The sequence below is a fragment of the Microcaecilia unicolor genome, chromosome 9, assembly GCF_901765095.1.
Source record: "Microcaecilia unicolor chromosome 9, aMicUni1.1, whole genome shotgun sequence".
NCBI classification, from domain to species: domain Eukaryota; kingdom Metazoa; phylum Chordata; class Amphibia; order Gymnophiona; family Siphonopidae; genus Microcaecilia; species Microcaecilia unicolor.
Window position 1 is genome coordinate 159,947,835 of NC_044039.1, and position 15,425 is coordinate 159,963,259.

General features: G+C 44.3%; 1 protein-coding gene across 1 annotated transcript in view; it reads right to left on the bottom strand.

Moving 5' to 3' along the window:
• Positions 1–15,425, bottom strand: part of MDGA2 (MAM domain containing glycosylphosphatidylinositol anchor 2) — a 1,114,501-nt gene that overhangs the window by 638,648 nt on the left and 460,428 nt on the right. The window contains exon 2 of the mRNA XM_030214886.1: positions 13,211–13,350. Within this exon, the coding sequence (XP_030070746.1) occupies positions 13,211–13,350 (140 nt within the window). The remainder of the gene's footprint in view (positions 1–13,210; positions 13,351–15,425) is intronic.

Consider the following 15,425-nt stretch of genomic DNA (forward strand, 5'->3'; position numbering starts at 1 on the left):
TATCCATCCTCCCCACACGCTGCAAACCTCAGATTATATAATCCCCCTCACACCCCTCCAAAGAATCTTTTTATCCCACTACACCCACTCCTACTGTCACCTAGAAAGAAGACTAGCCACAATGCACTCCCCTCAAGGGTCTCCCCTATTACACACTCACTCCGATCATACTCTCAGCTCTTACTGGGGGATCCCTGGTGGTATGGTGGGAGCAGAAGGAATTCCTGGTAGCTCATACTCTTAAGCCACAGGCCCAAAATGGTTGTCATGACCCCTAGTGATATTATACTAGGTGCTGTGGCAGCCATTTTGCACCTTATAGCATGTTCAGTCAGATAACTGACATAATTGGCACTATGTGAAATAACTCTCACTCCAATACATTTTCTTTTTATTGCAGTCCAAACTAAATAAAATTAAATTTGCCTTGAACTTTATCACATAATACATCTCCTTGGCATAAACTCTATGCCTCTGTAGTCCATGCTGATTCATTTGAGTCTGCTACAGTAGTAATCTCTTTTGAATGACCTTTTCATAGCTTTCAATAATAATTGAACCTCAGTTGACTTCAGACCTAACTTTTTTATGTTAGTTCTGGCCCAGGCACTGAATGAATGTTTTGGAAAGCTTCAAATTGAGATGAGGGTGTCAATAGAACCTGTAGTTCTGAGGAATGATTCTTTTGTAGTATCTCTTCAGTGGACTTACAGCATTATCATTTCTGCTCAATCCTCTAAGAAAGCTCTCATTCTTGCAAAACAATTTAATTTAACTTTATTTCTGAAATGCTCTGTTATATAAATTAAGTAGACCTCTAATTAATTAAATGTGAAAAAAAACTGGTTTTCAGAATATCTGCTGCACTGAACGCCTCATTTAAACTATAATCATCATTTGTGCTTCTCAAAAATAGAACTTTTGAAAGGTACCATTCTTTCTTTTCTGCAGAAAGAAAACAGTTTGTACTGAATGGATGACTGATTTATTTGCGTAATCACAATAATCTGCATTTTATTTGGATGTCTTTCTTTATACAGGATCCTGGTGTGCTTTGCCAACATACATGCACGCTATCAGCACTTGGAATGATTACTGTGAATACTTAGTTGTGAACTGAACGTTAACAAAAGACAGGGGGAAATAGGGGATTGTTTTATTGCTATCTTAGGTCTTTTTCAGGTTCAAATTTAAACCCCATGGCTAGTGATTTTTAAATACCGTGTTTATTTCATGCAGGGGTGTAGCCAGTATGGGGCCACGGGGGCCTGGGCCCCCATAGATTTGCCCCTGGACCCCCCTGCCGACGACCCAACAACCCCCCCCATCCCGCCACCGCTGTCTACCTTTGCTGGGCTGGGACCCCAACCCCCGCCAGCTGAGGTCCTCTTCTTCCCAATCCCGTGCAAGGCTTCGTTCTAGTCTGACGTTAGACTAGAACGAAGCCTTGCGCGGGATTGGAAAGAAGATGACCTCGGCTCGGCTGGCGGGGGTTGGGGGCCCAGCCCAGCAAAGGTAGGCGGCGGCGGGAGGGGGGTCGTCAGCAGGGGGGGGTCAGCAATGGCGGGGGGGCAAGTTGGTGGGGGGGAGTTTAGCAATGGCGGGGGTAGCAATGGTGGGGGGGTCGGCAGCACCGGGGAGGGCTAAAATGTGCCCCCTCAGCTCTGGCTCTGGACCCCTCCTGCCGGTCTGGCTATGCCCCTGATCTCATGTACATTCAACAGAATTGATAGTGCTAAATGTAGCAACGATCAGCAGAGCCGGTGTTAGGGGATGGCAAACAGGGTAATTGCCCTGGGCCCCCATACAACAGGAGGCCCCCCAAACCTGCCTCAAGCTGAAGAAGTGAATTTCTAACATCAGCCCTGACTGTCGGTCACTATTTGTATAACTGAGTGATTTAAATTAAGACAGCTATCTCTGCTATCCAGGTAGTTGGACTGAATGCTCTTGATCTGCCTTGGCACTATCCCCTGGATTCTATATAGTGTGATCAAAATTGAGCACATAATTCCAATCATATTCTGGATTTGCACATACAATTCAATTACTTAACAAGCCAATCAGCGCCGAAAATTGCCACTTAAAAAGCAATTATAGATACTAATTGTCATTAATTAGAATTCATGTGTACAACTTGCTAGTAATATTCTGTAAGGTGGTATACGTAAATTCTAATACACACTGCCAAAAAGGAGGCATAGCCAGTTCACTGATGTAACTTCATTTTCTAGTGCAATGACATAGCATAATTTAACATGTGATAAAATGCAACATTTAACCTCACCTTATAAAGAAAAAGCAAGTTTTCTTAATTTTTCACTCCTTATAATAAGCTGCCAGGTTGAAGGTCAACACAAAAAAGGAAGATCGGCAATACGATGGATGAATACAATAACAACTATGGATACCTGCTATCAACAATTAGCTGCCTAACTGAAGAGTGAAACATAGGGTTGCTATGACTCAATGGCATATAATAACAAAAATAACAACAAGCTGCCATCCTTCTCTCTAATTTATTGATATGGAATTACAGTGCATTAAATACGTGTTGGAACAGCCAAGAGTTTCCTGCTCTATCAAACTACTCTTGAATCAGGTCGTTGGTAAGAGAAGATATTCTATTACTTCTATTCAGTACTAGGAGTGTCAAATTTTAGAACATAAGAACATAAGAGTTGCAGCACAGGGTAAGACCAAGGGTCCATCTAGCCCAGTATCCTGCTTCGAACAGAGGCCAGTCCAGGTCCAAAATGCCTTGCAGAGTATCCAGAAGTAGCAATATTCTATGCTACTTAACATCGGAAATTAGCAATGGCATTCCCTAGGTCTACCTCAATAATGATTTATGGACTTTTTCTCCAGGAATTTGTCCAAACCTTTTTTAAACCCAGCTACATTAGCTGTTTTTATCATTTGATCCAGCAATGAATTCCAGAACGTATCTATAGATTGAGTGAAAAATATTTTCTCCTATTTGTTTTACATGTGCTACTGTGTAACTTTATGGCGTGTCCCCCTAGTCTTTGTACTTTTTGAAAGAGTAAACAATTGATTTGTGTTTATAAGTTTCATTTCATTCAGCATTTTATAGACCTCTGTTAAATCCTCCCTCAGTCGTCTCTTCTCCAAGAAGAACAGCATATCCCATTCCAATTGGCAACTTGTGTTGGAATGTGTAAGCCCTCCAAAATACACTAAATACCTACTGTATTGGCACATAGGTGACACCTATAAGCTTGAGAGATATTGTAGTGGCATATAGTGAGGTATAGTAGGTATTTATTCTGCTCCTGGAGGGCTCACCATACAATATAAGGGGGTTATGGTGAGATGTGTACCTGGGACCTTCTATGTGAAGTCCACTGCAGTACCTCCTAGGCTGTCTCACTACTCTGCTGGGATGTCTGTGTGGCCAGTCTACCAAGAATGATGGTTCCCAGACATCCCAATGGCTGGTTTTAGGTGTTTATCTCTTGGATGTTTTATTTTCCAAAATGGTCCCAAAAGAAAAATGCACCGAGCATAAAACATATAGGAAAATTTTGATTTTCAAAAGCAAAAAGATGTTTTTCAAATTCCAAAATGGGTATGTTCACCACTCACTTTTTCAGCATTTCTAGCAAAGTTCTGCCCTCACTATTCAATATCTGTCTTGTAAATAGTAGTAATAAAAATATCAAGTGTATTTTTATAATATACCACTGCAATTCACAAAACAAAAGGAGGAAGTTCCCACGTGCCATCTTTTTCTTTTGATGTAGGTACAGGAAAAAAAAACATTTAAATGCTCCCAGGCAGGGGAGCCAACTTTTCAAAATTATTGGGGGTGCTAAGCCCACTGGACATAACCCATGCCTGGACACATGCGAGGAATTTTCTCAATATTGGGGGTGCTCAATCACCCACAGCACCCACAAAGCCAGCTTCTATGCTCCCAGGTTTCAGCCTAATTCATGTTTAAACCCTTTAGTGTCCAATGTTCCTGAAATAAGCCATATGGGAACAGATTGATGGGAACATTGGACACTAAAAGGTTAATGTGATATAAATGTCATAAATAAGTAAATAAATAGATAGAAACTCTAATGCTGAGCAGCTGATTCTCATAACATGATGGCTGTTTTAGTGGCCCCTTACCAGGAGAAAAAGATCTCTACACGAATATAACACGTTCTAGGGTGTCCTGTTACCAGACCTTCCAAATGACACACTGATTACAATTTATAACAAATTACTACTCTACCTAAGAAAAGTTGTTATGTTATGTTATTATACTTTCTGTGTGTACATCCACAACTGCACAAGCTGGCATGTTTGAAAAAATAAGTGAGATTAAATAAAAATGCTACCAACAATAAAGAACAACAACATGGATGTAGCAGCTTTTCCAGTTTTTCCTACATTAGCACACAACTGTGGAACGCATTACCAAAAGCCTTGAGAACTACGTACAATCACCTAAACTTCCGGAAAAACACTAAAAACTAACCTGTCTAAAAAGGCTTACCCTGCCGATCCAACATAAACACCTGATATCTGCAACACAACAAAACTAAAGTATGTAATGGACATAACACAACTCTTCCGTCATACGATACCCTAATGTGGCTGTGCCACATGAACTTTATCTTACCACAACATCACTTTGTATTTGTTCACTATGGAGTCTTACTATGTAAGCCACATTGAGCCTACAAATAGGTGGGAAAATGTGGGATACAAATGTAACAAATAAATAAATAAAATAAATAGGTTTGCTTTCTTTGTTTTGAGTATACGGCGATGACAGCTGCGTGGGGACGGGGAAATAAGAGTTGGTTGCAACATTTGGAGGTCACTTCCTCATGTTTTAACTAACCTCCTTGGGATAGAGTGCTGAAGGGAGGAGGAGGAGCTGATTGATGCTGACAGTCCAAGGTCTGATCTCAATTACAAGATTGTTCTGCCTGACTTGCACAGCCTGGCCACAAAGACACTAGTGTGGCATTCTCCTATATCGTAGTGGGTATTGAGGGAAAGTACATAAGTATTGCCATACTGGGACAGACCGAAGGTCCATCAAGCCCAGCATCCTGTTTCCAATAGTGGCCAATCTAGGTCACAAATACCTGGCAAGATCCCCAAAAAGTACAAAACATTTTATACTGCTTATCCCAAAAATAGTGGATTTTCCCCAAGTCCAATTTAACCGCCTTTACCACATTCTCCGGCAATGAATTCCAGCCTGGTATACTCCATGTTGCTGATGACTTCAGGGTTCTCCAGATTTCCACCCTCATGGAACAGTATAGTAGTGTATGGAAATCATATAAAAATTATGAGGCTATCTGCTCTTCTCAGTGCTTTCTTCATCTTATTGCATTATTAATATTCTTAATATCATCTTTGTTCACTAAGAGCCACTGGCAATCCAGTTTGACATGTCTCTAAATTGAATGCATTCATCTATTGGGCAAAGCTATGGATTCTAAAGCAAGTCTACTCTAATATACTGTTCAGAGGCGAGCAAATAATTACTTCTGAGTTATGAATGGTGAACCACAATACCATTACCTTTCTACTTTGATTTGCCTCAGATTTACAGGCAGTAGTGTCCCTCCGTAGTGTTCACATTCACAAATCAGAGGCAATTAATTCACCTGTAAAGCTGAAAATGACTCATGCATGATTTATTCCTTACTAGATACAGCGGAAATACAGCATATTTTTCTGCAATTACCAGAAAGAATAATTGACGTCAGAAAAGAAATAAACTGAACTAAAATGAAATAAGATGCAGAGAGACACTGAACACATTCACTAACTTGATTCTTCTGTTAGATTCCTGGTGTCAAAAACATGTTGCTGCATAGCTTCTGGCAATATTTTTTAGCATATAAATAGCACAATCAGTTCATTCAATAACACTAAATTAGCTTCCATCACCAGGTAATTGCTTGCTCTCTACATCTAGTGAAATCTTCAAGAGAAAAAACATCTCTGATATATAACTTAAAGAAGGAATTTGGCCACTGATCTGTATTGCATAATTTGTTTTCAAACTGGCACTTTTTTCCAACTTCTTTATATTTCTAGCTCAGTGAGAACAGGATAAAAAAAACATAAAGTACACACACAAAATAAACAATCAAAAAACCTCGTGTCATAAACTGATGAGGTCGGCATACCAAGGACGCCTGGGCCAGTCCGGAGCCACCAAAATCACTCTGCCGCGATGAGTCACTACTCTTCTCAGCAGACGGCCCAACATCAGCCAAGGAGGAAAGACATACAGGAGTCCCTCTGCCAGCCACGGTTGAAGTAGGGCATCCAGACCAAACAAATCCTGCTCCCTGTGATGACTGAAGAACTGTGGAACCTTGGCATTGTCCTTCGTGGTCATCAGGTCCATGCAAGGAAGGCCCCAACGCCGCACCACTAGTTGGAACGCTGTGGCAGACAGCTCCCACTCGCCGGGATCCAAAACACGACGACTGAGAAAGTCGGCTTCTACGTTGAGGACCCCAGCAATGTGGGCGGCTGAGAGATAAGACAGGTGCCGCTCCGCCCAGACCATCAAGAGGCCGGATTCCCTGGCCAAATGGCTGCTGCGGGTCCCCCCCCCCCCCCCCCCCGCCTGTTGATATAAGCTACAGGCGTCGCATTGTCGGAGAAGACTCGGACCGCCGTCCCCTTCAGGAATGGGAGAAACTACTTTAGAGCTAGCCGCACCCCCCCTAAAGCTCCAGAAAATTGATGGTCCAGCGGGACTCCTGAGGTGACCACGTACCCTGAGCTAAATGGCCCCTGAAATGGGCCCCAGCCCGACAAGCTGGCATCCGTTGTCACTACTTCGCACTGCAGAATGGGAAAGGACATTCCCCGAGCCAGAGACTGGGGGCAGAGCCACCATCTCATGCTCCATCTGGCCTCCAACGTCCAAGGCAGTCTGACTTGGTAAGCCTCCAACACCGGAGATCAGCAAGAGAGCAGAGACCTTTGAAGCGGACACATGTGAGCTTGCGCCCAAGGGACTACCTCCATGGCCACTGTCATGAACCCTAAAAGCTGGACATAGTCCCAAACCCGTGGCCTGGCGGCCAACAGAAGGGAATGTACCTGCCTCACCAGCTTCACCCGCCGTAGGTCGGTCAGAAAGACCCGAGCCCACTGGATATCGAATAGAACACGTAAGTATTCCAGGCGCTGAGAGGGGGTCAGGCAGCTGTTCTCGAAACTGATCACCCATCCCAAGGACTGAAGCAGCCTGACAACCGTGGAAGTCGCTTCCAAGCTGTCCTGGTTGGATGATGCTCGTATTAGCCAGTTGTCCAGGTAAGGGTACACTCGAACACCCTGCTTCTGGAGGAAGGCTGCCACCACTACCATCACTTTAGAGAAGGTCCTTGGGGTCATAGCAAGGCCAAATGGGAGCGCCCGAACTGGAAGTGCTGGCCTAGTACCATGAAATGAAGGAACTGCTGATGGATGCCCCAAATTGGAATATGAAGGTATGCTTCTTTAAGAGCGAGAGAGGTGAGAAACTCGCCCTCCCGAATGGAGGCAATGACGGACCTGAGGGTTTCTATCCGAAAGTGCGTAACCCGCAGGCACTTGTTAACACTCTTGAGGTCAAGAATGGGCCAGACCGTGCCTCCCTTCTTGGGGACCACGAAATAGATGGAGTACCTCCCCTGTCCATCCTCGTCGAGCGGCACGGGCACCATGGCCTGAAGAGACAGTAACGACTGAACGGTGGACTTCACTTGTGCCTCTCGGACAGAACCTCGACATGGAGACTGTAAGAAGAGAGTAGCGACCGGGCAGCAGAATTCTAACTGGTAACCGTCGCGCAGGATGTCCAGCACCTACTGATCTGAGGTGATGGAGGCCAATGCATCCTGGAACGCCTTAAGATGTCCCCCTGTCGGACTGAACACGTGGACCAACGCACCATCATTGCGACTGTCAGGCAGGAGGACCTGTCCGATCTGACTTGCCGGTCCCCTTCCTGTCCCCCTGAAAGGATGACTGACGGGGCTGAAACTTAGGCCGTTGTCCAAAGGCCGGGCAACCCGGTCTGTATTTCTTACTGTCCTGAAACCGAGGACGAGAGAACCTGGGCTGCTGACCAGACGACCTAGGGAGGTCCTCAGCAAGCCGCTGGGGTCTAGACTCTCCGAGCTTTTTCACCAGATTACTCAAGTCCTCGCCAAACAGTAACTTCCCCCGAAAGGGCAGCTTGACCAACCGGGCTTTGGACGCCGCATCCGCAGACCACGCCCGGAGCCACAACTGTCGCATTGTGGAGACCGCCAATGACATACCCTTCGCCGAAGCTCTAAGCATGTTGTACACCCTGTCCGCTAGATCAGCGAAACCTGCCTCCATCCTAGCCGCCCGCGAGTCACTCCTGGCCCCGACCTTTGATGCCACTGCAGACAGGCACGGGCCACAAAGGAACTGCAAATCACAGCCTGCAAGCCCAAGGCAGCCACCTCAAAGGCCTGTTTCAGGGCCTGCTCCAATTTCCTATCCTGAAGGTCCTTTAAGGCCACTCCGCCTTCCACAGGCAAGATCGTCTTCTTGGTGACCGCTGTCACCAAAGAATCCACCTTAGGAAAGCCCAACTTCTCCCTTTCCTCCGGAACCAAAGGGTAGAGATGGGCCACGGCTCTCCCCAATCACAGATCCACCTCGGGGGTATTCCACTCTGCAGAGATTAAATCCTGAATATCTGGATGCATCGGGAACACCTTAGAGGGACCCCTAAGACCCCGCATGGGACCAGACTGCTGGAAACCTGAAGAATCCCCCCCCCCCCCCAGGTTCAGATATGGAGAGAGCCGATAAGGACTCTGAAATCAACGCACCCAATTCATCTTTTTGAAAAAGCCGGAGCACCGGAGGGTCATCCCCGTCTCCTGAGGGGAGCTCCCCCTCCTCTAAAGGCTCCAGGACCAAAGGGCTCCCTGATGAAGCGGACTTCACATCTGACCCCGGAGAAACGGGTGAACAACCCTCCAAAGGGTCGTCCAACAAGACAGGCTGAAGTCTCTTGGGAGGAGGAAGGGCTGAATCTGACTCTGCACCCCCGGGACCCCTGGAGTAGGCAGAGCAGCACCCCCCTGCTTCAATAAAAATGCCTGGTGCATTAACAAGGCAAATTCAGGGGGAAATGGCATACCCTGATCATGTAAGCCCCCTGCTGTGACTGCCCCTTTCTCTGCCACCGGCAGAGCACGTTCCCTGACCGTGGAAGACAAAATGGCCAAAGTTCCCGCCTCTGCCAGACAGGAGTGGCCAAAAGATCCCCCCAGGGACCCAGAGCGCTGATCCAGGCCCGAGAAGGAGCGTCTACCCCCACAGGAGCAGCGCTTCACCACCTCAGTGGGGGCCGACATACCGCTGCACCAAAAAACACCCGGTCAGAGGCCCGACTCGCAAGAGCACATTGCAAGCCCGCTAACTTGCTCCCTCTTCTTATTTTATTACTTTTGGCGCTAGTGTTTAATAGAAAAAAGGCGCACAGAGGAACCGCGCAACCGTTACCACGGCCCGCTAACAGATCCCCAACTCACCACCTTGATCCTGAAACAGGGTGTGCACCCCCCGAACTCTCCAACCTCCTCACCTCCCCAGCCAGAACCGACACCGCCGGACTGGAGCCGTTCAGATACAGCCAGAAGAAACGTGGCTCTCTCTTTTTTTTTTGGCTGCTGCACAGACACTGCCACAAGAGAGGCTCAGGAGGGAAATAAAGGGAAGAAAGCCTCCAGGCGGGAGCAAGTCAGGGACTCAGCACCACCAGGTATGTCTAAATTTCCTCAGGTGTGACTCAACTGGGAACCAGTCACCAACCAGACCAGGAGAAACCAACTGGAACACAGAGAGAAACAAAGTATGTCCAACCACCTGCTGGAGATAGAAGATACTGAGGAACTGGGTGACTAGCAAGTGGCTAGGTAGTAGTACTCAGTTCTGGATTTTCTATCTCCACCTGCTGGTCGATGGACAAAACTACTTGTCCTGGAATAGTGGGATAGAACGTAATGGAAGTGATGTTTCTACAGGAATAACTTATCAGCAATTTTATTTCTCCTGAGATAACAGTCTTCAAACACTGAAGCATACATATTTGCAAGATCAGGGGGCATAAGAGGCCCTCATTGCAGCCCCTTTCATTTGCTAATAAAAAGCTCCATTAAATAATAAAAAAAAAGTTTTCAGTTGAAACCAGTACTGGGATCTGATGCCACAAGACCTCCTTTGGAACAAAGTGTGGATTTCCACCCTCCCCACGCCTTTTATATTCCTCCTCAGAAAGAGTTGTCCAGCCAATGTGGTGACAGTCCTTAGCCAAGGCCTATGCATCACGACTCATTCTGGATCCTTGCAAACATGGGCCTGGAATCTAGCCACTAGGAGGATAGTTTTATAATAGTCACTTAGATCAAACTTATTGATAAAGACATATAGGTCTCCTGTGAGTACTTTTATAGCAAGTTCAGTTCACATAGGTAACATTATTTTCAAAGGAACTGTGGAGCAAAATATCTAAAATCAGGGTGTTGAAAATTACAACTTGGATGTGTTTGAGAGAAAAACATCCTTCTGCCACCTCATGATGCTTTTTGGATTTTTTTTTTCTGTTTTGAAAATGAGCCCCTATATTGATTTCTGTAAATCAAAATATATCACATGGAAAATTAAGTTTTTGAACATGGTCTAGAACAGAAATAAATAATGATTTGTATGTTCTCAAAACATGAAGGTTGTTTGAAAATACATCCATTTATGCTCCAGATATACTGAGAGATAAAGACAGTTCCATTATTTATGCTAATACTCACTATATATTCTTTTACCCAAGGCAGTTAGAAGCTTTTCTAGATAGTAAAAAGGTACCCAATCTAGCTGGACATTTTGATATCTCAAGTAATATCAAACAGTACGACCTATACATATGTTGGAGAAATGTTCACAACTGTATTTAGATAAAATGATAGGGGAATTTAACAAGGTGTTTGAAACATATCTATGTTATTGCCTTTCCCACGCCCCACCACCCCATGAGAGGCCATTTTGGAGCACTGATCCACTGACCAAGCAGAGTACAAGGCCTACCACTATGTAAAACCATGTTGGTAACTAATTTCAGGATCATCTGACTGCCAATGTGCACGCACAGGAAGGCCAAACCAAAAGTTGTATGTTCTAGCGTTACCAATTAGATTCTAAGCTCTGTCGAGCAGGGACTCTACTACTACTACTACTTAACATTTCTAAAGCGCTACTAGGGTTACGCAGCGCTGTACAATTTAACATGGAAGGACAGTCCCTGCTCAAGGAGCTTACAATCTAAAATCCAAGTGTACAGCGCTGCGTACGTCTAGTAGCGCTTTAGAAATGATAAGTAGTATATGCCAGAAACTGCTTAGAGAAACTTTCTGAGATTGAACTGGGAAGCCTGTTAAGGATCCAGGCCTCTCTAGTGTTTGTGGTAAACCTTTATGTCAAACTTCTGTGTTGACAGCCTGAGAAGGAAGACAGGCTTATTTAATGTTTCAAACCAAACAATAATAATAAAGATGTTTTCTTGCTTCTGAGTTGTGGTTTGGTTGCTTGTGTGCTCAAATGGTCATCCATGGTACCACAGGTACCTCATTAACTTGCACTGTACTACAAAAAGTGTATGTAAATGCAAATAACACAATTTTACCAGTGAATGTGTATTATTTGGCAGAAAATGTGTGTTATTCCCTTATCACACTTCAGCAAATATGGTCTTCAGTTTTGTTTGCAAATTTTATCTTTAACATCTGAGAAAGTAATGCTACGAATGAAAAAGAAATTGTGAAGAAACACAGTGCAAGTTGTTAGGCTCTTCAGCTGGCTGGTCCCTGACCATATAGTTATTAAAACTCCACTACCACTTTCAAGAATGATTTACAATAGCTTAGCACAAGATGTAAATTGACCTTTCTGTGACCCAAATTAAAGTTATCCTAAGTGACCCTTCAACATAGCAGTAGAACTGCAAAATCTTAATTTAGAGTCAGAATGCTTCCTAATGCCTGCTGCAAGCTAAGAACCTACACAGTGTCTGAAAATAATGGGACCTCTCCCCCCCCCCCCCCACCAACGCACACAACATTTTTCCAAATAACCAAAAACAAATGTACTATTATTAAAAATGTATTACTATTATTGACAGGTATTACTGCAAGATGCTTTAAAAACTGGATGATCCAGTTTTCAAAATGATGTCATTAAGGAATTGACCTTTAAGATCCATTTTAGCAAAATGGCGTTTAGTGAAGAAGATAAAGATGGAATTAAATTTTTACGACAAAATAAGGCATACGTCGCAAAGCGTTTGCTATGGGTGTTTCCTAATAAAGTTTGGACTAATGTATTTTCAAAGGCCATACTAAGTATTTAAACAATTGCAAAGTGTTTTGAAACTATGTAAGGGTTCCCGTGTTTTTTAGACACCGTGTATAAATAGGTAAACGTCTGTATTTTCTCACAAAGCTTTTAGTTCACACTCTGTTAACATTTGTTCAGGTATACAAAATATGTCTGTTCCGGGAGGAAAGATCATTAGCAGAGGATGCTCCAGAGAGAGGGGGGATCAGAAGAAGAGGACATTCAGGGGGGAGGGGGATTGGAAAGAGAGGAAGTTCTGAGGGAGGGGAATTATAAGAGGGGGATGTTGTGGGAGGGGGATAGGAGAGGAGGGGGATTATAGGTGCTGGTGATCATTTTAAGGGTTATGTTCATGCCTCAAAAAAATCGTGTGTGCCAAACTTGATTCACCACGGATTATTTAAACTGAACAGAAGCTAAAATATCTATATCCAAAGACATTTTGCTATTATATTCCATTCAAACTGGATCTTTAATATTGTGTGTATGAGGTTCTGAGGAATTTTGCTGTAATATTCTTGTTTGTATATAGGTGGGTTTTTTTTTTACAATTTTTAAATCAATGTTGAGCTGTGTTCTTGAAGCAGACTGTATTGACCACTGTGCCAGTCAATTGTTACTAATAAAAGTTATTGAAAAATCTGTATGAGAATAACTTTTAGTAATAATTCACATAGCTGTATAAAATTATGTATTACGAGCATGTTATGATTTCAATTTCATCTTTCTGTATTGTGCAGTGAATATTCTTTCTTTCTTTCGTCTGCTACATTGTTACAGGTTCCCAACTCACCTGTGGCCGTGGATGGCCAGTTACTAGACAGGTCAGCTCCAGGGTCTCTCCTTCCCGAATGGTGTATACTCGCTCTGAGTAACGCTCCTCTTCAATATTACAGGCCAAGCCTGAATGTACAATTCTCACCGTGGGCGGAGCTGCCGAAAATCAATAACAAGGAAACAGAATAAGTAAAGGTGATTCCTGCACAACATCTAGAGCAATTATGTCTAGCAGATCTATTATGCTGATGTAAAAATTATGTTGTTCATAAGATACCTTAACAGTTTTTCAGTTCTATTATTTTAGTGAAATCATAAGTGACATTTGTAAGCAGCAATACTGACAAGATACAGATAATATTCAAGAAGAACTACTACTACTACTACTACAAATCATTTCTATAGCGCTACCAGTTGTACGCAGCGCTTCACAATTGAACATGAAGAAAAAGACAGTCCCTGCTCAAAATAGCTTACAATCTAAATCAGGATAGACAGGACAAATAAGGGATAAGGGTAGGACAGACAGGTAGGACACATAGGGAAAAGGGACTATTGAAGAGAGGAAGACAAGATAAAGGTTACGAGCAGGTGACAAGTTAAGAATTAAAAGCAGCATCAAACAGGTAGGCTTTTAGCCTGGATTTAAAGGCGGCCAGAGATGGAGCTGGACGTAATGGCTCAGGAAGAAAAGCTAAGGACCCCCATTATTCAGTACTATTTAACCAGCCAGGAATGGCTCCTGGCTGGTTAAATAGTGTTTACAGGCTAACCACTAACATTCAGTGGGAAATAGCCGGTTATCTTCGCTGTATATTCATGGTTAGCGAATATTCAAGTGCTGGCTGGCTAAGTTTAGGTACAAATCGGACTGCATAAATAGCAGTCCTCTCTTTGCCTGCTATTAACTTAACTGGCCAGCACTGAGTATTCACATAGTTGGTTAAGTTATAGCCATCTAAAAAAAAAGGGATATTCAGTGCTGGTCACCGGAAGTGGCCTGGCATTGAATATCCGGGCTCAGCGCTGACCACGGCACTTATGTGGGCTGCCTCCCGCCAGCTGAATATCAGCCCCACAGTGTCTAAATATGCCAAATATATAGCAATACTGAAGGCAGTTTGGAAGTGATTTACCAAAGGTACACTGGCCTAGCAAAAGCAAACAAATTGGTCACGTGCCCAAACTTGCATATGCAGTTTTGAGCGCCATATTGAAATAGGGGATTAGTATTAATTAAAATGTTTCTATGTATTAACTGAATGTGAAAGGGCTCAGAACACCCCCAACAAATAACACAGAGGTTTTGCAGGTACCATCTGCCTAATTCTATAAGAGGTCACATAAATATAAGCGCCATTTGCACGCTTAAATTTATGGAATACTGCCATCCTCGATGGTTAGTATAGACCAGGGTCGTAGCTACGTGGGGCCACGGGGGCCTGGGCCCCCGTAGATTTGGTCCTGCACCCCCCTGCCGATGACCCTCTCGACCCCCCTTCCCACTGCCAACCCTCCCCCGCCGTCGTCGTGGGCTACCTTTGCTGGCAGGGGACCCCAAACCCCGCCAGCCGAGGTCCTCTTGCTTCCCACGGAAGGCTTCATTCTGTTTCTGACATCCTGCATGTTGTACGTGCAGGACGTCAGACTCACAGAAACAGAAAGAAGCCTTACGTGTGGTATAGACTTGCGTGTGTTAATGGCAACCGCATGCTAAGCATTGTTCTACACTTTATGTGTGAAATGGCTTAGGGGCCCTTTTCTAAGCTGCAGTAAAAGGGGCTCTGTGCTAGCATCGGCAGCCATTTTTGCCACGTGCTAGGGTCTCATATACTGCAGCAAGTAAAAATGGCCAAAAATGAAATGGAGGGAAGCACTTACCGCCACCCTTAGAGGTGGCAGTAAAGGCTCCCATAGTAACCTGGCAGTAACTGGGCAGCACGTGGTGCTGGATAATCAGAAATGCCTCGCGCTGGGGATGGAACTATCGACGACACCCGCATTGGGCCAGTGGTAGTTCCAGATTGCCATGCGGCAAGCCCACGGTGGGCTTATTGCTGCTTAATAAAAGGTGTAAAGGCAAGAGGGAATTCATAGGGAAGGAGCATGGGCAAGGGTCATAGATCTGATATACTGCCTTTTCTGTGGGAACAACCAAAGCAGTTTCCATACATTCTATGCAGGTACCTTTCAGTCTCTAGTGGGCTCATAATCTAAGTTTGTACCTGGGG